The sequence below is a fragment of the Cydia amplana genome, chromosome 16 (genome assembly GCF_948474715.1).
Source record: "Cydia amplana chromosome 16, ilCydAmpl1.1, whole genome shotgun sequence".
Classification (NCBI taxonomy): Eukaryota; Metazoa; Arthropoda; class Insecta; order Lepidoptera; family Tortricidae; genus Cydia; species Cydia amplana.
In genome coordinates, this window is record NC_086084.1 from 10829409 (window position 1) to 10856517 (window position 27109).

The 27109-nt window shown below is 36.0% G+C and overlaps 4 protein-coding genes across 6 annotated transcripts; 1 reads left to right on the forward strand and 3 right to left on the reverse strand.

Moving 5' to 3' along the window:
- Positions 1-416: 416 nt before the first annotated feature.
- On the reverse strand, positions 417-1975 carry LOC134655206 (allergen Tha p 1-like). Its single transcript, XM_063510656.1, has 2 exons — positions 1787-1975; positions 417-586 (listed from the first exon to the last, which is right to left on the reverse strand). The coding sequence occupies exons 1-2, from the start codon at positions 1962-1964 to the stop codon at positions 432-434; spliced, it is 333 nt and encodes a 110-aa protein (XP_063366726.1). The 5' UTR covers positions 1965-1975; the 3' UTR covers positions 417-431.
- Positions 1976-10413: 8438 nt separating this feature from the next.
- LOC134655208 (ejaculatory bulb-specific protein 3-like) lies at positions 10414-11831 on the forward strand. Its single transcript, XM_063510657.1, has 2 exons — positions 10414-10606; positions 11573-11831. Exons 1-2 carry the CDS (start codon positions 10432-10434, stop codon positions 11758-11760), a joined length of 363 nt encoding a protein of 120 aa, XP_063366727.1. The 5' UTR covers positions 10414-10431; the 3' UTR covers positions 11761-11831.
- Positions 11832-17793: 5962 nt separating this feature from the next.
- On the reverse strand, positions 17794-22130 carry LOC134654986 (ejaculatory bulb-specific protein 3-like). 3 transcript variants are annotated; one of them, XM_063510442.1, is made up of 3 exons: positions 20736-20875; positions 19434-19621; positions 17794-18261 (listed from the first exon to the last, which is right to left on the reverse strand). In XM_063510442.1, exons 2-3 carry the CDS (start codon positions 19612-19614, stop codon positions 18080-18082), a joined length of 363 nt encoding a protein of 120 aa, XP_063366512.1. In that variant the 5' UTR covers positions 19615-19621; positions 20736-20875; the 3' UTR covers positions 17794-18079. The 3 variants fall into 3 exon arrangements, with proteins under 3 accessions (XP_063366512.1, XP_063366511.1, XP_063366513.1); XM_063510441.1 differs by lacking the exon at positions 20736-20875 and adding an exon at positions 19990-20092; XM_063510443.1 differs by lacking the exon at positions 17794-18261 and adding an exon at positions 21729-22130 and having other exon boundaries at positions 19483-19621; positions 20736-20947.
- Positions 22131-24246: 2116 nt separating this feature from the next.
- On the reverse strand, positions 24247-26443 carry LOC134655209 (ejaculatory bulb-specific protein 3-like). Its single transcript, XM_063510658.1, has 2 exons — positions 26257-26443; positions 24247-24475 (listed from the first exon to the last, which is right to left on the reverse strand). Exons 1-2 carry the CDS (start codon positions 26435-26437, stop codon positions 24297-24299), a joined length of 360 nt encoding a protein of 119 aa, XP_063366728.1. The 5' UTR covers positions 26438-26443; the 3' UTR covers positions 24247-24296.
- Between the last annotated feature and the right edge of the window lie 666 nt (positions 26444-27109).

Sequence of the window (27109 nt, forward strand, 5' to 3'; positions counted from 1 at the left end):
GTAAATTTTGAATTGAACATAGAATATAGGGTGTGGCATCCAGATTGGGCAGTGAGCAAAAAACTGATTACTATATGACTGTTGGTTAGGCATGTCGAAACACTTCTAAGTAAAAAAATATGTGAAAAAAGCACAACCACCTTCTGATAGGTACTTGTTGCATTGCGCGTATCAGCCTTGCGCGATTTCGATATAAATAAACTTAGATGTTTAGTTGTACAATCTTTCTAACTTCGTTTTTTGATGTATAAAGAATCGATTAAAAAAAAAAACAATGTAAAAATCTACATTTTATTTAGATAATTTATTTATTATCCAACAAATTGGTTTTGATAGCTCATAAAACTTTAGCCACATCATCATCATCGCGACTCTAAAACTGTATTTTTATTCATTTCCGATTTTTGTAGCGCAAAATAAGTATAAGTTAATTATAATTTCTGTGGAATCTTCTTGAACATTTGGTGTATTTGCCGCCAGATGTCGGGGTACTTGCTCTTGGTGGCGCTGATGTATGTCCCCACCACAACCTTCTGACGCTCCGTGCAATGCGCACAGCGGTCCACAGCGATTTCTGCCGCTAGCTCTGAAATCAATAAAGATTAATTTTTAATTATAATTTTTCGACAGTTGATCATATTTCTGGGTGTTTGGAAGTGATCCTCACCTGCTATCAAAAAATAGTGTTAAAGAAAATTAGGCAGTTAAATCACTCTTGGTATTATTAAGCCAGCACTAACAAAGTAGTTAAGGTGCCGTGGATTCAGCTAGCAGAGTTTTTGTAAAATCGCAGCGCTTTTCTAGAACACCATACGGTTACCAAAAAACATAAACAAAAAACATCTTTAGGCCTTTCTTTAATAACTTAATCGATTGGAAACCTAATCAAACAAACTCGATAGGGAAAAATCACGAACATAGGTCTAAAACGTATCATAAAAATTGTACCAATGTTTGCACAAAAGCTATAAATATGAAAATTGCTTCTTAAAAAACCGAAACTATATTTTTGATCGAACTCATCGATTACTAGCTGTTAGTTTTGAAATTACTAAAAAAATCCAATTTAATAGCAATATAATCTAGTGAAATTGTAGAATTTTGTAACGTGGCTCTTCTGCGTCAAATCCGGTAGTTCTGATTTTTTGCAGACTTATTTATGATGTTGGCCCAATTAATAATCCAGGTTTGTGACCTCGAGCGCCGAACGCAACTTTGTCAAAAAAACAAAAGTGCATACTCACTGCTCACTGCACTCACTTAGCTTACGAGCTCAATTTCAAAAAAATCTAAATTTTGAAAGCCTTTATCTCGGAAACTGTTCAATCTACAGAGACAGTTCTAATCTCGTATTGTAGCAAATTTAGTCTTCTTTAAAAACGTCTAAGGAAAGTACTATCAAAAACTAGTCCTTTAGGGTTAGAATCGTCCAAAACTAAAAAAAAACCAAATTTTCGCGGTTTTTTTCGATTTTTGACAAAGTTGCGTTCGGCGCTCGAGGTCACAAACTTGGATTATTCATTGGGCCAACATCATAAACAAGTCTGCAAAAAATCAGAACTACCGGATTTAACGCAAACGCAAAATGTATAAAATTACTGGATCAATATATCCGCGATCCTGGGCACGCACGGCTGTCCACTCAGTTCTTAGCTGCGACCTGAACTCACGGCGCCTTAAAGATAACGTACATACGATTTTTGTTTTACTTTGAATTACTTCACATATTATAGTGCCCATTCCTCTTTGACCAAAATAAATTATACTTATGTATACTTAACGGTACCTCTGACTTCGTCCCAATATGGACCGCAGTCCACCCTCCCCAGAATACAGTCGTTAACAGCTTTATGAATGTCTTCATTGGCCACTATGTTCTCTATCTCTATCCTGTCGTATTTCTCGTCGTAGGAGTAAGCGAGATGGGCTCCGGTACAGACGAGTAGAATTATCGATAATTGCATTTTAAATGATTCTGAAAACAATGGAATTATTATATTAATTAGTAGTTAGCCTCTGATCTTTGCAACATCTTTGCATGCTTGTTATGAAAAATAACATGAAATCTGTTATACATACAAGCAACACATAAGAATATAAGTAGGTACCTACGTTTTTGCCAGTGTTTAAACAAAAGTTTTCATCTGAATAAATAAATAAAAATAAAAAATGATTCTTAATTTTGGATTTGTACACAAAATCATAATATACGAAAAAACAATTGCTACCTATATCAGCAAATAAAGAAATTAAAATCAACACGCAAGTGTCATATTCTCAGCCAGTAACTATACTGAAATGGCCTCATTTCAGCATGTTGCTGGCGACTTGCAGCGCTGATCTTCCGATGAGACTATCAAGTGAGAAGAAATATTCCTCTTTTGTTTTATACCTAACTAGCGTCCCGCCCGGCTTCGGACGGGTTAACAAATTATACATACACCTTCCTCTTGATCTATCTATTAAAAACCGCATGAATCCGTTGCGTAGTTTTAAAGATCTAAGCATACATACAGACAGATAGACAGACAGCGGGAAGCGACTTTGTTTTATACTATGTAGTGATATAAATGGGTCTCTATTGTTTACCAAATAGTTTTAAGCCATAATGTATTGTTTGCCCGAATTTTCGTTAGTCATAATTCATTTGGTTCAGAAACGCGTCACTTTTCAGGATTGCCATAAAACAAAACTAATCTAACCTAACCTATCTATAGGATAACCTAACGAAAATCCTGAAATATTAACGGTTTCAGTTTTATGACTAATGATAATATGACAAACAATAAATTATGACTTAAAACTTTATGAGAAACAACGGGACCCCGATATAAATACATACATACGCAATTTTATTTGTGTAAGTAAAGATTGAACACTTACATTTTTATTCCTTACAATTCCGTCACTGGCACTACAAACACTTGTCAAATACACAATAAGTGGCATCCATGAAACCCGCAAAACCGTTTATAAATGAAGGTGGTTGGACCTTTGTCACTCCAATCCAACTCCGTGCTGAATATATTATTCAAGCGTACTTACAAGTACAAAAAATTATATTAGAACGACAATTAAAGTTGAAACGTTTTGTTTAACTATAAGAATTGCTGATCGCATGATTATAAAACTTAATCTATTGATGCAGTGACATTATATCACGGCTCATTACTTAATACCCTTATACCATCGCCCACACTGTTAACTGTAAATTAGTGGACCTTATGCCTTTTGTAATAAGGTCTACCGATGTACAGTTAGGAGTGTTGCTATTTGTACATTATAAGTAATCTAATGAGACTAATAGATAAATGAATTCTATTCATTTCTTGATGGTGTGCATTTGTATTGAGCGGTTAATACGTCAAATGTAATTAAGGAAATATATCATTTGATAATACCACTGACTTAATATAAAAGAAATAGACACACAAAGCAGAACAAAAACGTCAACAAATGTGGATCCCAATGACGTTTCGCATCATTTGCATTGATGATAAAAACGCTTACGTAAATTTTGAGTCAAGATAAATGTTTCGTACATAAAAGAGCTTAATGTCGTAAGCGTTAAGTGTCAAATTTGCAAACAGAGGTACCAACACTGTTAAAAAATTTAGTCCGATGGCACTAACGTAACGTGACCATTGTATTTACGTCAAACTAAAATAATGAACGAATGGAGTCGCTTGGTATACTTTAATATAATTTTACAGAAAAATCAAAATAAGAAATAAAACAAATTTATATTCTTCCTTAAACTATCGCGGTTATTACTCATTATAACTAACGTACACAGGTTCTTGGTATGGTTTAATTTTATCGGGAACCCTTAAAGGATCACTCGTGTGTCTGTCTGTCCGTCCGTCTGTCACAGCCTATTTTCTCCGAAACTATTGGACCAATTAAGTTGAAATTTGGCACACATATGTAAGTTTGTGACCCAAAGATGGACGTGTAACGTAAATAAATGAATTTTAAATATGGAGGCCATTTTTGGGGGGTAAATGATAAAATTAAAAAATAAAGTTTTTCAAACTATATCGTGTTACATATCAAATGAAAGAGCTCATTGTAAGAATCTAATTTTTTTTTGTTATTAGAGGATATATAGTTTAGCAGTTATTCAAGAAAATAGGCAAAAAATGACCCCCCCCCCCTCTTATCTCCGAAACTACTGGGTCTAAAATTATGAAAAAAATACACAAAATAGTTCTTTACCTATAGATGACAGGAAAAACCTATTAGAAATGTGCAGTCAAGCGTGAGTCGGACTTAATGTACGGAACCCGTGGAACGCGAGTCCGACTCGCACTTGGCCGGTTTTATTTAAAGTATTTAACTAAACTAGAGTCTGGCTACTGAAATATTACACAAATGTTTGGCGGGAAATTCAAAAAATCTTAGGCTGGTCACACTTTGTGTAGTAGGAGTTATAGTTATGATACTAGAAAATATTTTTGATTTTCTGTGCACACGTAAGATACCTAAGGATATAAGTTAAATATACGTTGACGTGCACTCAAAGTCAGCTTACATAATTTCTACCACTATATAAAGTACAGTCAACGATAAACACATATGTTTACACTTTCTCACCATTGTAACAAAGCGAAAAATGAAATGTAGTGTAAATAAGATCTAGCTCGATAATATCGTAATATTAATCCATCACCAAAAAAAGTACATAAGTACTATGCCAAATATGCTAAATGCTAAGTACATATCAAAATATTTATAGAGCACCAACCTCCTAATTTGTTTAGGACTTGTAAACATTGCAGTTTTTCGTTAGGTATACAACGCTACACGTCGACTTCGCACATTGTCGTAATGATTAACGAGCTTAAATAATAGTTTGCGGACCTCACTCAGTATTAAAATTATAAAAAATATTTAAAATAAACCCCTTATAAACCGCAAACAATTTGAATGAATGATATAAATTGACAACTGACTTTTAGCTCTTTTTTAAAATCATAGACAATTAGTGATACAACAACGAAATATCTGTCAAAAATTTTTGGTTAGCCAGACTCTATATATGACCTATACATTAAAATAAATTTAAGAATGCAGTTTAAAATGAACTGACTTACCTTTAAGACAGGTTTAGCATTTGCAGTTAGTCGATGTAGGCCCTTATTGGTGGTGTATATGTCAGAAACAGGGAAATGGGCCGAACACACAAGTGCCGTTTTGAATGGCTTAAAAAGTGCATCACCCCTATCTCTTGCTATAATAGCAGTCCACTCTGCACGTCGCATAGGTTTTCTTGGAAATCTTGAATTTAAACATAATAATATTCCTTATGAATTCTATATAAAAATTTAAAAAAATATAGACCTCACATCGACTCATTGGATTTTTGTTCCTTGACAGGGATTCTTTGGTACTAACAAAATAATTTATTCAAAACCGTGAAATTACCACCAGATTACATAAATTCTGTAATGCTATCAAAAGAACTAACCGAAAGAAATAAATTCCATCCTTTTTCCTTTTTTTATCGTTGTTATTTTTGCATATTTTTACTGCACATTTCGTCATTTTTGACAACTTCACATTTGAGCGTTCCAAACAAGACTAAACGAAAAAGTAACGCGTGATCTGTTTTCACGTTACTTTTGCGGGGCCATTTTTTGCGGCTGATTGGGTATCCAGTTCTTTATTCTACATCAATGGATAATACCAAGTGTGTAAGTACTCAAAAGAAAAGGCAAATTGAGTAAACGTCATTAGTTGATGTGGATTGTGTTTTTTTTACCTAGTTCCTCGAGAACCGAGACCGTGTTAATATTTAGGTATATATGTACTTACATAATTATGTTCATTCATGCGGCTTAGGTTTGAAACATTGAATACAAATACCTAAGTAGTTTTGATCTAATACAAAATTGTAGGCATTAACTGAAATGAGCCATATGAAGAACATTAAGTTAAATGTTGCTTTATTGTACCTACCGTCATTACAGTAATTGCATCATTTTTGTAACACACGAGCGCCTAAAAAAATAGAATTTCATTTATGGAATGAAATACCTACCCTCCTAAGGCCCAAGGTCCTACCCATAGTACTTATTAACTTTCTTATTCAGACCCAGCTCCTACAACAATCGTGTAGTCATAGCGTACCACGGTCCTACCAGTAGGACTTAATAGAAAACCCATTTCAAATTTTGCGCTTATCGAAATTGGCGTGTACGAACTTCTAAAGGGCTGTTTTGTTCTGTCTGTGAGCCCTTTAACAAGTTCGTAAAAAAAAATCAAAGTGCTGTATAAGTACAATAACATTTAAAAAAGTCTTTTAAGTACTTGGGTCTGAATGAGTATAAAACAATAGTAGTACTGGTAGGACTACGGGCCGTACTGACTACATACTCAATTTTTCGTTGAGCCTTAGGAGGCTATTCTACACTAGATAAAGATACAATATATAAATATGACAGGCATGTGACATTAATTAATTAACTACTATACCCAAGACCAATGAAAACGCGTTGGCTTAGAAACTAAAAAGCATCTAACGATGCCTTAATATAAATACTTTTTCTTCTGCTCCCATTAGTCCTTATTATTAGTTAAAAGCCCCTTTCAAAAGGACTACCTAATCTACCTAGCCTCTGTTAAATTTAAAACTTCTTTATTCATTCCTCACTTCTGATTAAAATACAAGGTGCTCACGAGCAAGTCGAAATATTGTAATTACCCAATTCTGAGACCAACATTGTTTTAAATATACATATTATGATTTTAGGTAAAATTTCGCAAAAAAAATATTTTTTAGTATTTTCGATTTTTGAAATTATTTTTTTTACATTAAAAGTAAATGCTATTGGCAAAACTGTCACTTAAAATTTTCACTTTTTTTTCGTAAAACCTAGTTTAAGTATGCGAAGTATTAGACTAGGTCACATAGTGGCGACGTCGCCACTATATTTATGGTTTATTTTTAATTGGTATTCATATATTATTAACTCTGAAACTAGGCGAATACCTAACAGAAAAGTTTATAGGGCATTTAAGTTTATAAACATGATCAGAAATACACTGTTAAAATCTTTCGGGTTGCACGTGAGAATCAGAATATGTAGGCATGCTGAAACTATGACATAGTTTCATTGTACATACATTGTATTGAATTTACCGTGTAAAAGCGGCCAAGTGCGAGTCGGACTCGCCCATGAAGGGTTCCGTATTTAGGGGATTTATGACGTATTAAAAAAAAACTCTACTAGATCTCGTTCAAACCAATTTTCGGTGGAAGTTTGCATGGTAATGTACATCATATATTTTTTTTAGTTTTATCATTCTCTTATTTTAGAAGTTACAGGGGGGGAGGGGAAACACATTTTACCACTTTGGAAGTGTCTCTCGCGCAAACTATTCAGTTTAGAAAAAAATGATATTAGAAACCTCAATATCACTTTTGAAGACCTATCCATAGATACCCCACACGTATGGGTTTGATGAAAAAAAATTTTTTGAGTTTCAGTTCTAAGTATGGGGAACCCCCAAAAAAAATTTTTTTTTTCTATTTTTGTGTGAAAATCTTAATGCGGTTCACAGAATACTCTAATTACCAAGTTTCAACAGTATAGGTCTTATAGTTTCGGAAAAAAGTGGCTGTGACATACGGACGGACGGACAGACAGACAGACAGACAGACATGACGAATCTATAAGGGTTCCGTTTTTTGCCATTTTGCTACGGAACCCTAAAAAAGTGGCTGTGACATACGGACGGACAGACAGACAGACATGACGAATCTATAAGGGTTCCGTTTTTTGCCATTTGGCTACGGAACCCTAAAAATGCACAAAAAGTACAATTGGAACGCCATGCAGAATTCTTTATACTTAAGACAGAAAAATTATTAGTGGGGTTTATTGCTATCAACATAATGTTAGGCACCTTGCTTAGAACCTACCGCTAAAAGTTTCGTTATCTGCATATTTGAGGATGGAGAGGAAGGATAAATATGGGTGCACACATTATACTCAAAAATATGTTCCATAGCTCTTATTTCAGCGAATTAAGAACTATGGGACATATTTTGAGTAAGTTATATGCACCCATATTTTTACACTTGACTGTACATAACTACTCTTGCCTAAAAATAAAATTAATTCATCATGGAACCGTCAGCCTATATGTAGGTATATACTTGGCCTTCATGTGCGATAGCATCAGTAGGTAAAATTCATAATATACCTAACTAACCATTGAAACCTGCGGGCTCAGCATGGTTCCATTTTTATTGACTACTTATCACTATGCCCGTCACTTTCACACTTACAGACTTGTTAGAACGTGACAGGCATGGTGACAAACGATAAAAATGCGACCGTACTACTAAGAGTAACATTCCATTTCTGACCGCAGCTGCACTACTGGTACTGAACGCGTCGCTGTTACTGTCAATTTCCATAGTAAAATGAACAGTAGTGCAGCTGCGGTTGAAAATGGACTGTCACCTTAAGGCTACACGTGGCCGCGTGGGTTTCGATTGAAACTTGTACTGATTTTAATAACAGATAAGAGAAAAATTCCATGTAAATACTAATAAGTATTTTGTACCAACCAAATCCTGAAGGTCACCTGTAATGTTTCAGCAATTCAAATGGCAGAACTAAACCATTATTTCGACATTACGCTACGAACAAAGCAATTTAATAAAATTTGGATAAATCATGAATTTCCGTCGTATTTTGGTATAAATGGCCTAAATCGGTTGCAGAGTTTGTCGTTTCATCTGAACTTTTCTTGTTGGAACTTCAAAAATTTTGGTAAGAATATTTGAATATTCATTATTTTATAATTTTCTCATGCATATATAGGTAAACCAGAACTTTGGGAGTATTGTCAAGAGGGCGCTCGTTTTGAATTTTATATAGCAACAATTTGTATAGTGGGGACAATGGAAATTAGCAGATGATTTTGTTTTATTCCGACAACTTTAATAAGTGCGAAGTTTGATGTTTGGATATTACTTCGGTTTTTACGCTTAAATGGCTGACTCGATTTAGATAAAATTCATTTTATAACGTAAAGCTCAAGAAGCTATTCATAGCGTAAAGTCAATTTTCTTTTTTTGTTTTCTTTTTTTTAGGTTTGGTCGTTTAATTCCGCCCTTACGCCCTTCGCTAGCAATCCGTGATACCGATGCATGCGATACACCTAATACACAAATCAAATGATTACAAGACATCAACCAAATCGTGGCGACCTGACTATAGTGACATTTGTCCATAAGTTTGAAACTTACCCGTCAATTCAGATGCTAATTTCGTTATGTTTTCTAATGGAAGAAATTTCTCTCCCGCACGTTTTTTTCCAATAAATAACTATACACTATTTACAACTTTCTTCTCTGTAAAATCTAAAACTTTCGGCATGATTATTGCAGTCTAATAATAATTCACACGAAACTAGACAAAGCAATGTTTACATTGTCAATATTGACAACTATCATAGAGGGTAGATGTTGTCTATTATTAAAATTGTTGCCATTGCCAGAAATTAGTACCAACAATTTCCGTAACATGGCGCACCCTCAATAGATCCTGGTTCACCATACATAGTACCGGTCTATATAAATATCTGGGAGACCAAGCTTTGCTCGGAAAACATATAAAAACTCAAAAATGCGCGTTTTCCCAGAGATAAGACCTAACTAAATAGATTTATCGCCCCCGAAAACCTCCATATAGTAAATTTCATCGAAATCGTTAGAGCCGCCGATATATTGCTCGTTTAAAGGTATTAAATTATATAGTTATCCATGTTTCTTGGGGGTTTAACTTATAGGGAAAGAGATCACGGATTTGCCATTGACTGATCTCTGACTCTGGCCCCTATTTCACCACGGTGACAGGTGCTACAATTCGACAAATTTCACTGTTGCTGACGTCACAGGCATTCATGGGCTACGGTTACTGCTTATCATCGGGCGGGCCCTATACCTGTTTGCCACCATCATTGTATTATTTAATAAAACTTTATTAAGTATATCGGTAAAAAACAGGTATATATCTTGCGATGTTTATGATGATAATGATGACAATTGTCACAAGATTTAAAAGAACTTTCGGTAATTCTTGACAGCAAATGAGTTTTGTGTCGGAATTTCGTGATAATTGTCGTGTTTCTTGTGACAATTGTCATTAGCTTCGCAAAATAAGTACTTATTAACTGGCGATATAGTGGAGTTTTTTTTAATTAACATGTTGGTGGCAAACAAGCACACCGCCCGTCTGATGGTAAGCGGTTACCCTAGCCTACGGAGGCCTGTGACGTCAGTAACAGTGATGTCGACAATTGTCGCACCTGTCACGGTGGTGAAATAGGGGCCAGGGCTTTCATCACTTTCATTTCATGAATAGAGTTAATTTGTCTGTACATATCCCTAGGTAGTTGCCAAACATCATCACTATGAAACTCCTCGTCCTGGTCGCGCTCTTCACCCCGCTGGTGGTCTGCTATGACGCCAAGTACGATTCCATCGACGTGGACAAGGTCCTGGCCGACGAGGCTCAGTTCACCGCCTACATCAACTGCATGCTTGACAAGGGACCGTGCACGGTGGAGCACTCCGCTGATTTCCGAAGTAAGTCAATGATTTATAACTCAAGATAGGTTATAGGCGTTCCAAAATTGAAGCGCTTACTTGGTGACATAAGTAGCTATTGGACAAGTTGCCTTTAGTCGCGGCTGGACAAGCGAGAAATGTGCACGTGCTAACGAGCTCCCGCACACCGAAAGAGAAAGAGACGACCTTATGTTTAACAACGAGTGTGACAAAGATGGATGGAATGAGAAAATTAATCAAAAATAACAGATTTCTTCGTAGGCACAGAAATAAACATGGAAGTATTTTTTGTGCTCCTCAAGTATGAGAATAATTTATGGTTATATAATATCATTGAAGTAAGTTTCTAAATATTAATAACCGATAATGAGGCTTACGCGAGTGCAGCCCAATAATCGGTATTGGAAAAGGTCACATCACTATTAGCGCGGCAAGCACTGACAGATGAGCATCGCCGAAATGGCGGCGTCGTAATGGAGTTTCCCAAGTTATGTCTGTTGTTATTGTATTAAATCCTTTATTTTATGATGATGGTGTATTAGTTTAACAATATCTATAAAGTTTTTCCGCCGGAGAACGGGACTTTCTCCGTGTTGAATTACATTACTTACTCAATCCTGGACTTTGTCCACCCAAACGTATCGTTTCGCTCGTAAACGTATCGTTATCTTTACTCCAGAACCAATTTTCTCCAACCAGGTTGTTGATTCTATATTAGACGTGATCAGTCCACTCCATTTCAGCTGGCTAATAATTCTTATGACTACATTGCACCTAGCTCAGCTCAAACGTACTTACAAATTGTTAGCACGTTTATTTAATCAAAAACCATCTTGCGATATATTTAAAACCATCTTGCGATACATTAGTTTTTTTTTCCTTAACGAAGTAATTCGGAATCCACACAATTAACTCTTAATTGATGCTTTGTTTTTATCTAACTACTCTCTCGAACCCTTTACTATTATTTCATATAATTTTCAGAGCTGCTCCCTGAAGTAGTCGCAACCGCCTGTGAGAAATGCTCGGATGTCCAGAAGGCGAACATGAGAAAGTCAGTCAAAGCTCTGCAGGAGAGGAAACCGACCGAGTTCGCAGAGTTCAGGGCGAAGTACGACCCTAAGGGAGAACATGAACAGAAATTCACCGCTTTTATACTGGAGTCCAAGTAAATTAAAAACCAGAATGCTACGTCACCTATCTTCCTTAAAAACTCTGCAAAGACTACGGCTCTTGAATAAATCCTGCGGCTAGAATAAGTAAATAGCTCTTGAAAAGATAAGTGTAAAGGCTCAAAATGGACGGCTGCACACATTAAGTTCAATTATACGAAAAATATCATGCATTTCAGCCTTAGTAACTAGTTACAAGAGCTCCGGACCGGACCTCCGGCTGGTGGTACGATATAGTAGAATCAGGCGTGTCTCACTCCGCGATTTCGTCGCTTTGCTACAGGTAGCTAAAAGTACATCCGTTCGGCCCCAATTTTGGGGAAAGCCATAAGCCGCGCGTGGCGCTGTCGCCACCTAGCGGCCATACCTGTGCTGATCGTAACAGACGCGTTTTGTTTTGTTAGAGAGTGAGTCTTCTGTACTTAGTAGGTACTATTATTTATTCTGTGGTAGAATGCGATCAATGTGCAAGACGCCCGTGTCAAAAAAGGAAGATGTGGACATGCGTATTTTAATCCCAAAGATCCTGGTCATTTTTCAAGATGATAATAAAAGTGAACAGAAAACGACGACTTCTGCTATTCCATCGGACTACCTTACCTTTTTATCTTACCTTCGCGTGAACTAATGTGGAGCTAAAGCATAGTGATAATAAATTAATTATTACTTAATTAATTATGATTATGGATGATGATGTTTGCAAAGAAATATTTTAATCATAACGTTCAAGTTTTATTAAGTTTAACCTTGTTTTATAGTAAATATCTGGGAGACCGAGCTTTGCTCGGAAAATATATAAAAACTCGAAAATGCGCGTTTTCCCAGAGATAAAACCTAACTAGATCGATTTTTCGCCCCCAAAAACCCCTATATTATAGCAAATTTCATCGAAATCGTTAGAGCCGTTCCCGAGATCCCCGAAATATATATACATATAAATAAATAAATATATAAATAAATAAATAACTATGCAAGAATTGCTCGTTTAAAGGTATTAGATAAAAAATAAGACCAGCAATGCGTATTTTGTAGAAGTAGGAAGCGAATTTTTTCTTTTCTTTTGTGCTTTCAGTACAAGAGGCGCAAAATTCAAGTAATAGATAGTCAGCTATATCACCAAAATCTTTTACACACGTTTAGCTGTAGAAAATAATTTTTAATTTCATGGAGAATTGGATCATTTTACACATTCGCTCTTATTTCATTACACACGCGCTCGCTTAGGTACAGCACAATACCGAAAACATAAATTGGCAAAGGCACACACAGTAACCGGCTTTTTACATTATTGCCCTAAAAATAGTCATTAGCAGGAGAACGAGGCCCCATCGTTGGTGCGGCATGACCAGAGTTCGGACAGATTGGCGTCATTGCTCGCAAGAATGTGGACATGACTCCAAATTTGATAAATAATTAATCATTTCATTATTTTTTTACCTGAGATTTAATTTTGTTCCCTAGTCAATAAAGAGCACTTAAATATAGTTTTTTTTGATATAAAAAATGCGTACCTACAGAAAATTTGGAAAACATACTGATTATTTTCTTTAATAAATTTACATTCTAAGAAATCTTTGTGTTATTTATTGATTAGGAATCAAAATTTAACCTCTGATTAGAAACTAATTAAATGATTAATTATTTAATAAATTTTGCTCGCAATAATGTGGACATGACGTCCACATTATTGCGAGCAATGACGCCAATTTATCCGATCACTGGTCAATGGTCATGACGGAGGCGGATCTGCGCGAACTTCGAGTCAACAATTGGCGAGAGGTCGCGCAGAACCGAGAAAAGTGGCGCCCGTCTTGTGTCGGAGGCCAAGTCTCATGTTGGGTCGCTGAGCCAACAAAGTTTATATTATTTATTATTTTTTTAATTGTACCTCGATACAATTTGTAGATAATTTATTTACAAACAAGATATATACAGTGTATTACTAAAATAAATTAAAAACTAGCTTAAATCTAAAATAGGCCCTTGAGGCATTGTAGATTAGGGAACTATAGGTCTATAAATAAATCAATTTGTAGCTATTAGCTAAGTTGCTCTTATGTTTATTATAAGACTGTTTTTTTCTCAATAAAAAAAAAAAAAAGTGAGTGAGTGTGAGGAGAACGAAGAGGCTAGAACTACCCTGACCTTCCACGGTTTGTGACAAATTATGGCAAAGCCTCTATCACAGTGGTTCTTAACCTGGGGATAATTACCCCCGTGGGGCTAAAACTGGTATTTTACGGGGGTAACAAGCTAACCTAATTTAACAATACAACAAACGTACACGTTTTATTTTTTATTACCATTGGGACGAGGGGTAAAATCAGGTTCCCTAATTAGTCATAGGGGTGACCGGACTGAAAAGGTTAGGAACCACTGCTCTATCACCATATCATCATTTCACCTACTTACTAACATCACCTAGCATTGTATATTCTGCATTCATACTCACTGACCATCTTCGGCGCTGTTATATAACTAACTGTTACATCGCGTCTTTGACCTTGATACTGGTTATAATTCGGTTACCTACATTTAAATATTTACGACTTTGCTAAGTGGGTGACGACTGCCATTCAAGTTCCTTTGAATATTGCGTATTTAATAGGCAATTTTCCTCTTAGAAGTGGAAAAACCGGTTAGATTTTCCTCTGAATTTCTGTCAACTCTATCTACGTCTATTTCGTAAGGTGATATGGCTATACATACTTAATCTTGGTTAAACTTTAATATCTCGGACACCGAGCTTGGCTCCGAAAACACATACAAACTCAAAAATGCCCAGATAAGACCTCGATTTTTCGCCTAGACTCCTAAAATATTTTGCCACAAGAGTTGTTAGAAACATTTTCAAGTGTTAACTAATGATTATACATCAAATATTATCACTTTAAATCTGTCATCATTTATCTTTAAAGGTGACATACATCTATGAAATAGTTACCAAGTACGGCGTCTATTTATCCAACCAACCAGTTTGACGCCAACAGCTAAAGGATATTGCTAATGGATGGACAAACACACAAACTTCTCACTTCAGCTTGATTATTACTTGTCAACAGGCAACACTTACAAACACCGTGACAAGAAATAACAAATTATTTATTGAATCATAAATGTTTGTCTAGAGTCTGTGAGGAAATGTATGGGGCCCAATACATTCCACGACTCTTCTCTTTCCGCACGGGCTCTACCTACTTTTAACGTGTCAAATTATTAATGGTTTAAAACATAGAATTAATATGACTAGAACAACTGTCAATCTTCAAAAGTGCGACCAAAAATGAAATGCAAGTGTGTGCGTAAATTGTCTATGTGAGATCGAAAATAGTGATGTCATGTTACAACATATTAATAATCTGTCGATGTTTCATTGCTTTATCGACTACTTTTTCAAATGTGTTATTTTAAACGTTAAAATTCTACGACATTATGACGTATAAATAACACTTGCACTGTGTGTACTATCAAAATCGTTGCAGACTTATCTTAATGTAACTCTTACTGTGTTGGAAAGTGAAGTTTAAATTTACCGCTAAACATGAGCACCTTCAAAAAGGTATAACAATCGTTATTATTTGAAGTCGGTTATAAAAGCTAATATCTTAATGATGTCTTGTGAAGAAATAATTACATAGCTATTAATATACCGACAAGTTATCGATACTGTCATATGAACATTTTGTCAAGCCCTAGCGTAAAGTAACAGGTTATGTTTTTACACAAAATATTTTAAATTATAGGCTAATATGATAAAATATTAGCACACAAAGGAAGAAAAACTTATAATGAACTTTATAAACCGGCTTCTTACACTTTTTACGCTGTTAATTTGACAAAATATCGTTATGAAAATTTCGCTAGGAATATCATAAATCCTCTGAAATTAGTGTTTGCTTGGATTATTTGGCACTGTAACACTGAAATCCGGCACACTACAAGACACAATCTTCACTGAATTACTTTATTTAATACTTTTCGTCCTAATCCGTGTATATTTTTCAATTTGAAAATTACTGTGATACGCTCTTGGCCGTCCGCGGCCGTCGTCAAAGTCAAAAGTGGTCACGTTTTCTCATTGGTAGTCTGACTCTTTCGCACTCATGGTATGTTCATATACGTGATGGCTTCCCTTTCGCACACTTCAGCTGTCTGTCAAGCGCGAGCGCGAAAATGACAAGTCTGTGGTTTAAAACCATTCAAAACAATTTTCTGCTATGACGTTGGTTGGATAAAAACAATTCGTGACGTTATTGGTCATCAAGTTGTCTCCTCTTCATGACTTATTATCTTTATTTATACTGGATCAACCAAATCTTGTCAGTAGTAAACGGCGGCAAATTTGAAAAATCGCGGGTTAGCAACACTGTGTTCGAATAATTCCAAAATCGCGTGTCATCTGTGTGTTATCTGTGGAATGTGGATCGTGAATGACAGCCATCATCTTATTGTTTACATTCAGAATCGTTTCTATTTCAAGAGAAATTTCTGCTGTCACCATTAAAATATACCAAGATTATGCATGACCTCAAGCAAAGCTAAGGTGACTACAATGTACAATCATGCTCTTTGACGGTAAACATTACTAAAATTTGAGGTTATGATAATTCACTCGAACTGACGTATGAGGGCGGAAAAATAAACACGTTTTGGTTCGATGTACATTGCTGCTTTTCTTAGCGTAATTCTGCTCTTTGAGTGTTACATGGTGTTACCCTACTTTAATTTGCAGTACATTGCTACTGACAAGATTTGCTTGACGCACTATAAAAATCGCGGAAAATTAGGAACCTCTTTTATCAATATGCCAACCAAAAGCTTTTCTGGGAGCTTAGCCAAGATGACAATCATTGACAGAAAACGCCAATCGAAACTTAAATAATGTATAGAAATAATCACGTGACTTTTTGATTTGATGTGATCTTGGCTAGGTCCCCGGAAGATTTTAACATAGACTTGGCATGTGTTGCCCTCATCCAACAGTGCCTGCGATCTTGGTCGCCATTTTATTCACTTGTTTTTTACTAGCCTCTTAAACCTAATTTAAGATCGTTCCCGATGTAAACAGAAGTATGGTGACATATGATGCAAAAATATTGCGGTGTCAAAGATTATGCCTCGGCATTATACAACCGGCCAATGAAACCGTTACGTCATTCGCGTCTGCGCAACGCTTGACACACAAATCGACACGCAATCGCACCAATTACAATTACTACGTACAGTCAGCTTGGGTTTTAGACTGTACAGTCACTTCTTATAATATTTTGGACGATGAAGCGTCAAAAAATATTTAACACAATTAACCTTTACTTTATTTCAAGTATTTGTGTTGACGTAGTAGCCTGTCGCATATGTAATATTGTACTTATGACTGAACTTTTCATGATAGGTAATCCAAAATTCGAAGGAATATAAATAGGTACTTTGAAATACCTATAGGTAATATGTGAATATCATAACGTCTCTTGAAAGTCTCTTATTAACATCCAAATAACTCTTTTAGATTTTTTAAGTATACTCGGCTACAAATATTTATAATTTGTACATTGAAGAGGCAACTAAAACAATCAGTGAACTTATTTAGTCATCATGTTTGATAATATCTTTGATGATATTGAGCTGACTGTACTGTCTCACTTACTCAGATATAATAAACTACAAAACAGTCATATTAGATCATTTAGGTAAAGGCAGTTTGCGTGTGAAATAACCAAATAAATCAGGTTTCTGGTGCGTTTCGTAGTGTCGACACATAGGTTGACCAAAATTATTCTACTAGTCTGTGCGGAAAAAGAAGAGTCGTGGAATGTATGGGGCCCAATATATTCCACGACTCTTCTCTTTCCGCACATAATCTAGCAGTATAGGTAGTTCCCTTAATGTTTATATTTGTGCGACGGCTCACACTGCAATGCTTGCCTTAATCCCACCACGGGCCTGTACGAGTATATGACCAATACAGTATGTTAGGCAACCAAACATGGCACGATTATCGGGATTGACGTTTCCAGGAAAATAACCAGCAAAATTTGTCGGATATCTTTTATTACAATATCAGTCTATGTTGTGAAAATACAATAAATAATGCTTCCACGCAGTTAAGCGGGTGAACAAATTAATTTGCCAATTTAAGAAAATCATTTAGATTTTTAAAAGGACCTATCGACAACAGATGAGGCATAGGCAACATACGATCTTCTAATGCGAGATTTTAGGTCAATCTCCATTTATTTGGATTAAGGGCCTAAATTCAATCTTTTTTGGAGATCGTAGCAGACTTCCTATTCTAACTTATCCTAAGTTTTTTAAACTACGTTTAGCTCTCAATGAACTTGTTGAAGTTGGCAATGTATTTGCCGGTCGGGTCGTTCTTCTTGACGAGCTCGTCCCACTGCCTGGGGTGTCGCGTCTGGATCGCTTTAATCACCTTCTTGATATTGCCTTTCTGTTTCTCTGTGCATTTGGCGCACGTAGTCTCTACGGCTTCAGGCAGGGTCTCTGGAAAAATTATACATAATAAATTAAACGGAAAGCTGCGGATCTAAAATAGGTACATCCTATTCTATGCCCATAGATTATACAGATTTCCGTCCCTTAGTGTGATGATTTCCGGGATAACTAATATAAACGTGTATCGAGGTTGTAAACTTTTTTTTGTACTCTCAGTTGAATGGTTTCACACGTATGAATGAGAGGTGAAGAGTTTTAAATATTTGACATCAGATAAATTAATTTATGTATTTGTTTCGTAATCATACCTATAATGTTCGTGTAAATATCTCCTACATATTTACGTCACACACAAAAGCCGAATGTTTAACAACTACGGCCAAAATAAAGTAATAATTATTATTAAAGCTGAGGATGCATCGAAATTACCAGATCTCACTCTAGGTCAGTTAAACTCAGACAAAAATAATACTCCTTCAATAAAGGCAATTTCCACGACATGTTTAAATACCTGATATCTCGACATTTCCGCCTCGTACCCTTGACCGGCTCTTGTTATTATTAAAGAATACGTTAAAGTTGTGATCGCTCAAACAAGTTTCGTACTTACAACAAAAAACCAAGAAAACTGTTAATATGTTGAGGTAGTTGCAAAACAAAACTATACCGCGGTGGAACGAATCCGGCTAATTCATACCTAACTAATCGTCACTAGCACTATGACATTTTGTTTTAAGCCTAGGATACGGATCATCCATGTAGCTTGACATACTCTGAAAATCAGTATTTACAACGAGTTAATTTTAGCAACCACACCAACTGTATACCTACCATAGGTACATTAGTGTAAAGTTTGTAAGGTAACTTTTATTATAAATGTAGGTAGTAGATTATCATTAAGATCCTAATTAGGTAGATTATGTGATAAAAGTCTTTCGGGTACAGTTGCACTGTAAAGGTTTTGACCCAACGCTGCATTTTTCGCAGCTATTTGTAAACAGGAAATAGGAATTTAAAAAAAAAACTTTTATTTTGGAGCTTTACCGTTAGGTACCGAAAGAAGTAGCGGTGGAGAGATTGTTTACCTACTAAAACTGTGTACCAATCTAAAACATTACTACTTAGCATGGACTACCTTTAAATATATTATCAAACATTGTTAAAAGGGGTCCATGGTTTATAATTATAAAAAGAAAAAAATCATAAGAACGGCTACTTACTTTTGAAATCCGTGCCTTCAGGTGTGCAGCGGCCCTTATCCAAGAAGCAATTTATATACGACTTCAGTAGTCTGTCGTTTGTGATCAGCGTCTCCACATCAAAATTGTCGTATTTTGGGTTATATTTGTCGGCGGCATACACCGCGACCAGCAGACAAGCAAACACGATATAGCTCTTCATATTGATTCTGCAATTCAAATTGATCGTTCGATTAATCAAAACAGCTCAATTATATTTTAAAGGGCGTGCGAGACGATTGAAATACCGAATAACAATGAAATCTGCTCGCATAGAACTCATGGACATATACCCGTTCCATGTGTCTTGAATTTTGATTAGTTTGTGATACAAGTTTGATACCAAAGACGAATGAAGGGAACTGAACGCGGAAAGTAAGTACAAAAACGACAGCCAAGCCTCTGGCGAGGCATTTCCTTCACCAAATAGGCAAGTTGTAGGTTGTGTAGATTGCGCTCTGTTCCACTCTAGTTCACAAGAATCACAATATTTCTCAGTAAGATAACATAACCGGCGGTTCGTAAAATGTTCACCCACCTTTTACTCTCAATAGCGTACCCAAAGACTAGCCCAGCAGAAAGCGACAGTGCTTTTATATTGACGACGATAAACCCACTACCTTCACCGGCTTACGGCCCGGCTGGACTAGTAAAAGGTCAATCGATTTTGACCTTTAGTCTTGTATACTTTAGGGTGCGATTTGAACAGCACATTCGAGCAATGGGACCTTTGCAACCAGCATGTTTGCCTCCGTCTCTTACAGCCTATAATCCAAACATACGTGGATTACTGCACGTTACCAGGAAACTTGAGTAACTCATGGTTTTGGTTCTTGCGTCGAAAGGAAAACACAGTTTAAAGGTGTCGATGGTACTTTATATTTACGATCTATTGTCTATGCGTTCTATTTATAGATACCTTTTATATGGAAATAGATACTTGGTCGATACTATGCACTTCTAAATTGTTAAACAATCGATTGTTAATATTTGGTGATCCAAATATAGTCTGATTACATTAATAATTAATATGTCAACTGTTAATATGCATGTCAGATACTTTGAGATTATAAATTAAATAAATACGCGGCAGCGCGCCGCATTGATTAGTCAGATTGAATTTGAATAGAGTTTGAATTTTGACCTGGAGTGCAACGGTCAATATTAAAGATATTTACGATATTCGAGCACCTACGCACTCGTCTTTCGCTCGAATATTCCCAGTATGATAGAGCTCATAATAACGAAAATAAATTTCTATTTTATACCTACCTATTTAGGTACTTTGAAAACCTCCAAGGCTAAACTTCTTTAAGCAATAGCGATCTTCCTTTCAAAGTTCTCGTAGTTCTGGTTGGTAGGATCTATCTTCTTCTTCAGCTCGGCGTGGCTCTCAGGAAGGTCTCGTTTGAAAGCCTCGAAGGTGCGCTTGGCGAAGCGTCGTTGCGACGGCGTGCACTTCGCACAGCCTGTGGCCACTAATTCTGGCAGGACCCCTGAAAATGTGGCTTGTAAGTGTTTGGATTCAACTTATTTTATTTAGTTATTATTTTTTATTTCATATAAGTGTTCATATATGGAACACCAACAGCTGTATACAAACTACAATAGAATTATAGAACCAATTACAGGTTGTTGCTGAAAATTTGTGTTATATCCGTTTTTAGTGTTCCGTACAAAACTTGGTTAGTTGTTAGACTAAGCTTATTTTTGTACTCAAAAGACAGATGGCAACTGATTAAAATAAGAAATAGTCCACGCGGTCAAGGACAAAGCGACTTGGAAACCTTTTTTTAAATTAAAGTATGAAATCAGTGTCCAATAATAAACTGAACCTACCATAACAATTTGTCTCAATATGTTCATTGAACATTTTATGGCTGATTTGCCCTATTATTTAACTTCCTGAACCATGGAATGGAAATTACAATGTCGATTTTAATATCTTTTGCTACGATGATAAGAAAGAGTCGTCAATATAACCATGTGTGAAAAAAAATGGTTTCAGGTGCGTAGTAGCTTAGCTAAAAAAATGTACTCATACTACAGTTTAATTAGGGTGTTTATACACGAGCTTTACTTAGCTTTACTGCGTACTTACGTGTATTTTATATATTTAATTCAAATCTTGTATTTGAATATGGGCCTTAATTTACGCTCAGTGTTTCACCTGTTTATATTTCAAAGATCGGTTAGTATTGCTATTAATAAATCTGTTATAATACTTATAATATAAATTATTATGACTGGACTTAGGTTAAGATCTTGGGTACTTACGTTTGAAAACTCTTCCCACTGGGGTACAAGGCCCTTTATCCAAGAAGCATTCCATATATTTCTGCAGAAGCCTGGGGTTTTCAACCAACGTATCAACGTCGAAATAGTCGTATTTTCTATTGTAATAATCCTGAGACACGACTGAACAAACAATGAAGCAAAACAAAAACACTCTCATTGTCTCAATCCATTTAAAATTTATATCACTTGCCGAAATTATCCTTATTTCGTAAACCGTTGCAGATGCAAAATATATTTCGCAATGCCCGATCTGATCCTAATGACGTAATGTTTGGAATTACTTCTATATATAACCACCTCATCTCATATTTAATGCATGATTAAATAAAGTGATGCTTCACGTACAAATTCAGCCTTCAATCACAAGATGAGGAAGCGATATGTACATAGATCTAGTAAAACTATATGCTCTTTGTTGATGTCAACACAAAGATGGTTGAGACTGAGGTTTAAAACTTCCTTACTGTTTATGCGTTAGTACAGGAGTATTTTTGGCGTGTGATCTTATTGGCTAACTGTAGAAGGTCTAGCCAATGGGAAAACAGAACGCATGCGTCCGTAAAACGTGAAGCAAATACAAAAAATCTGGTCCAAAAAAAGACCCACTGATGTCATTGACTATCCGGTATACAAAACTTTAAACTCTCGCGTTTTGTATACATACTACACATCAACGTTTGTGTATTGTCGGTCCTTACCTAAGGACGATATACCTATATAGTTATTTTTTAGGTAATTATGTAAACAAGCAGTCAATCTTTCTTTCATGGCACTAGTTTGCCGGGCAGACCATGAGGTCCGGTAGGATGCAACCGGGAAAAGCGTTAAAATAAGAAGGGTTATGGCAGAGTTAAATTAAATTAAAAAAAAATTATAATTATTTATTTGGTAGCATACAATTTTTCATAATTGGGCTGGTACCTCTTTTTAAGTATTGTAAATACTTGTATTAAGAGAATACCGCTCTTCCACTGTTGGTAACTTACAGTTAGTTTTTTATTTTATTTTATTATGCTATTAACATTAGATAACAAGCAATTACAATTAAACATTAGAATTAGAATTACAAAAACAGTAGGTGTCATGCCAAATATTGATATTAAACTAAAAACTAAAAACTGTATATGCAACAATAGGTACAATTCCAGTTATTTTCTGAACAGTAGTCCAGCGACTAGTATACGAAATAGGTAAGTACTTAATAATAATGGTAAGAATATTTTATATAATAAATATGTGCGCGCGGGCGCGGGCGTATGTGTATGTGTGTGTGTGTGTGTGTGTGTGTGTTTGATTGTGTATGTGTGAGTGAATGAATTAAATACGATTACATTAGTTTCTAGATATTATTTTCTCTATGTCATTATAAGTTTTATATTTTAGCCATTTTATTATTTTATTTTTACACTCGAAATTGGAAGAGGAATAAATATCTATATGTTTATTTAAGAAGTTATATAGGTAGGCAGATTGTGTAGTTTGTTGCCTCCTAGCAAATGCAGTTTTTACTGTCGGAATGATCAAAACATTGCTATTTTTTCTGCGTGAGATTTTTGTGTCTGGCTTATAATTGGTATTTTTATGAGTTTTTAGTGTGAGCTGAAGTATGTAGAGTTTTCGTACAGACAATTGGTCACAGATAATATATAGGTCGCTAGTAGGGAATGTGTAGGGTTTGAACAACATAACTTTTAGGAGTGCTCTTTGAGCCCTTTCAAGCTCTAGGAACTTAGTTTTGGTAGCACCGCCCCAAACGGTAATGCAGTAAGCGAGTACTGATTGCGCTAGTGATACATAGATTTGATTTAGGAGTGTTTTAGTGGCTACATGTCTAAGGTTTTTAAAGGTCCAGATAAGTTTACGGGTTCTTGCCATAATGCTTTCAGTGTGTGCATGCCAAGTCAAACGCTGATCAACCATAACACCCAGATATTTTGTACTTTCTACTTTTGTTATAATTGGACAGGAACATTTAGTTTGTGTAGGATTTTCGCAAGTGTGGATCCTTATCGAGAATTGAGAGTCCGGCTGTGTACGTGTATAATTTGAGAAGGCGATATAGTTAGTCTTAGATGTGTTTAAGGTGAGTAGGTTGTTATGTAGCCATCTTGCGATTTTAGCTAGTCCCCGTTCTGCGTGTTGTCGTACCTCTTCCCATGTGTTTCCCGAGAATACAATGGCAGTGTCATCGGCATAAGTAAATATATTGCCTGCCTCAACCTGCATATCACATAGCTGATTTATATACACTAAGAATAGGGTCGGCCCCAAGACACTACCCTGTGGTACCCCGTATGTAACTAAGCGTTCACTACTGACGTGGTTCCCCAGCTTGACGGCTTGCCTACGGTTTGTAAGATAGCTGCCAAGCAGAGACAATGAGGCACCTCTTATACCTACCTTCTCTAGCATGTTAATAAGGATAAGGAGAGTTATAAAAGATCATTTCTTATTAAATAATAGACAGGATTTAATTAAACAAGATCGTTATAAACATATGCGTTAATTACGCCTGTAACATTAATTGGACATATCGAGTGCCATAATTTATGCAATAGCCTTATCCAACGGTCCAAAATACTTGTTTTCGGAGTCGAACTTCTGCCTGAAGACTTCGTAGTCGGCGGGGGCCTTTTCCTTCAAGCCAGCAAGGAATTTCTTCAAGATAACCTTCTGTGGCGCCGTGCATTTAGCACACGCTTGCTGTATCGCTTCGGGCAGATCAACTGAAAAAAAAAAACAATTTTATTATTGTTTTATGCCATGACGATAGCAAACTAGCCTACGGTCCTCCTGATGTTACTTTAAAATCTTTAAACCTGGATTTAACTTTTTTTCTTACCGCTAATTTCTGTTTGGCCAAGTGGTTGCCTTAAGGCATTAAGTGCACCTTTTGTACTTTTTGGTCAATAAATAACAAAAAATACGTAAACTATATTGTGTGTATAAGTACCTAACTATAATATTTACTGTGATTCGTCCTTCACTGATTAATCAAATTTTTATAAAGGGGCCCATTATTATCAGTCCGCCGGACGATATCAGCCTGTCAGTTGTTCGGAACTGTCAACTTTTTGTTCTAACTGACAGGCTAATGTCGTCCGGCGGACTGATAATCAGTGGGCCCCTTTAGACAACCTTTAATGCGTCGTCCAGTCATTCCACACACATGACACACGTGTATGTGTAGGTATAGGCACCTATGTAACTACTCTACACAGAAACGACGAGTGTGTTAAGCCTAATGAGGCAGAGTATCATAGCAATATTATGTGTATCTATTGCATTCCAACAGCTTAAAGTTTCAGCTTTAGTTAATCAAGTGGGTTTTGTAAAAACACAAAAATGTTTACTGTCAAAAATGGCAAAAAATACAGACAGAAAAAAATGCTAAGTATCTTGTAATATCAGACGTGCAGACGAAAGTTGTAAATGTAGAAATAGGCACTAAAGGTTTATTCGGGTAATTCCGGAAATCGGGTAATCCCGAAAATCATTGTAAAATCACTCATATTCCGTTGTAGTAAGAGTCAGCTTTCGGAATTATCCGCACTATTCGTTCATGTGGAAATACCCGAATACACCGTATTTGTTTTTTTTTATATAAAAAATACGTTTTTAACCATTTCTGCTGTACTACTATGTGTACCTACCTATCTTTTTTTCACACAAGACAAAGCTACAGCTTCAAAGCACTAACCAACAGTTTGACTACTTACTTTAACTTTCAAAACATTGGACGCATCTAGATGCCAGACTAGTCCAGGAGGCCGATTTTAATTTAATAAAATTGTTATGGTTTTGTCCTTGCGTGCACAAATCAATATTTCGGGTCGTGTCAAAACCGTGACAAATGGTTGAATCAGAATCGGCGATCTGGCAAATGCTGCGCTTGCGCGTCGCTTGTTTCACTACACTCACTACTAAGGGCTGAATTAGACGGCGCGCGAACTCGCATACGATTTTAGTTACATTGCGGACCATTGAGGTTACAAAAATTCACCCGAAGGATCAAATAACGCAATGTAATGAAACTCGCATGCAAATTTCTCGCACCGTCTAAATGAGCCAAGTACTACACATTGTTACTACGTAACGTAGGTAATGCATTAGGGAAGAAATCTAATCTATCGCATAATGATTGTAGATATTGCTATTGTACAGTCAGTCATCAATAGCCGTACAATTATATCTCTTTTACATATATTTTTTGTTAAACTACGAGTATCAGAAAGTATTACTATTTATGACCATACATCGGGGTTTTCGGTGCGGGAATGTTTTACACTAACCATATAACAAGTAAAAACTGTATAAAACGATACTAATTTAACATTTCTAAGCATATTTGGACCTTACTATACCTACGTTTAATTCATAGTTTGGTAATTATTTTACAATAAACAAAGTTATAAATACACGAAATCATACCCGCACCGAAAACCCCGATGTACGTTTATGACGCATAGTCTGATACTTTGGATGATGGCTTTACACCCTAACTTACCCTTAAAGCTGGTCTGGACCTTGTCACACTCGCCCTTGTCCACGAAACAGTTGTACCAGGCCTTCAGCGACTCCGGGTTGCTGACCACCGCGTCGATGTCCAGGTCGTCGTTCTCCGGGGTGTACGTGGTCTGGCCCGCAGCCAGCACCACCAGGGTAGCAAGAGCGATGAAGAGTTTCATTCTGAATGGCTGTGGGAAAAATGTTAAGTTTATTAGGCAACTATTTTTCACATAAGAAAAGTTGGCAGCGATTTTGATAGCCCAGCCTGCACTAAACTTCCACAGTCTGGGCTATCAAAATCGCTGCTAACTTAGCTTGGTCTAACTCTAACACGTATACTGCAAGACACACTCGTACCTAGTGGACCGGCCATTTAGTCAAGAATACAAGATGGCAGACAACCGTTGGATGAGTTGTGCATGCCTGCTAATTATTGTCCATCTTTCGACTTATTTATTGAAGAGATGATTTAATGGTCGTCTGCCAAATTGTTAATTGAAATGACAGAAATATATCTCAGAATTTAATACAACACGCAAAAGTTAAGACCCAAAAACAATATTAGGTATATTAAATTTAATACTTTGGGTCACATTGCTGCATCGGGTCAAGCATAACTTAAACTCTTACACAATATTCTCCAGAAAAATATCGAAACTTCACCTGATTCATCAATAATTGTTACCTACGGAATTAATTAAAATACAAAATGTAAAATGTATTTAATCGTAAAAGTCACTACTGCCACTTGCACTAACATATTTATATGAATTAGTTTTTGTTACAATACAGACAGACATTAAAATATCCAACCTTTCTAGATATGTAAGTTGACGTGACGTTAGTGTCTC

What these genes read in the sequence shown, in the direction of transcription:
- LOC134654986 (XM_063510442.1), bottom strand. Translation starts at nt 19,614, where the DNA reads ATGAAGAGCTATATCGTGTTTGCTTGTCTGCTGGTCGCGGTGTATGCC. An exon ending in TGAAGGCACGGATTTCAAAA is followed by an intron (nt 18,262 to 19,433) that starts GTAAGTAGCCGT and finishes TAATTTTTCCAG; the next exon opens with AGACCCTGCCTGAAGCCGTA.
- LOC134655206 (XM_063510656.1), bottom strand. Translation starts at nt 1,964, where the DNA reads ATGCAATTATCGATAATTCTACTCGTCTGTACCGGAGCCCATCTCGCT. An exon ending in ATATTGGGACGAAGTCAGAG is followed by an intron (nt 587 to 1,786) that starts GTACCGTTAAGT and finishes TATTGATTTCAG; the next exon opens with AGCTAGCGGCAGAAATCGCT.
- LOC134655209 (XM_063510658.1), bottom strand. Translation starts at nt 26,437, where the DNA reads ATGAAACTCTTCATCGCTCTTGCTACCCTGGTGGTGCTGGCTGCGGGC. An exon ending in GGTCCAGACCAGCTTTAAGG is followed by an intron (nt 24,476 to 26,256) that starts GTAAGTTAGGGT and finishes TTTTTTTTTCAG; the next exon opens with TTGATCTGCCCGAAGCGATA.
- LOC134655208 (XM_063510657.1), top strand. Translation starts at nt 10,432, where the DNA reads ATGAAACTCCTCGTCCTGGTCGCGCTCTTCACCCCGCTGGTGGTCTGC. An exon ending in GCACTCCGCTGATTTCCGAA is followed by an intron (nt 10,607 to 11,572) that starts GTAAGTCAATGA and finishes TATAATTTTCAG; the next exon opens with AGCTGCTCCCTGAAGTAGTC.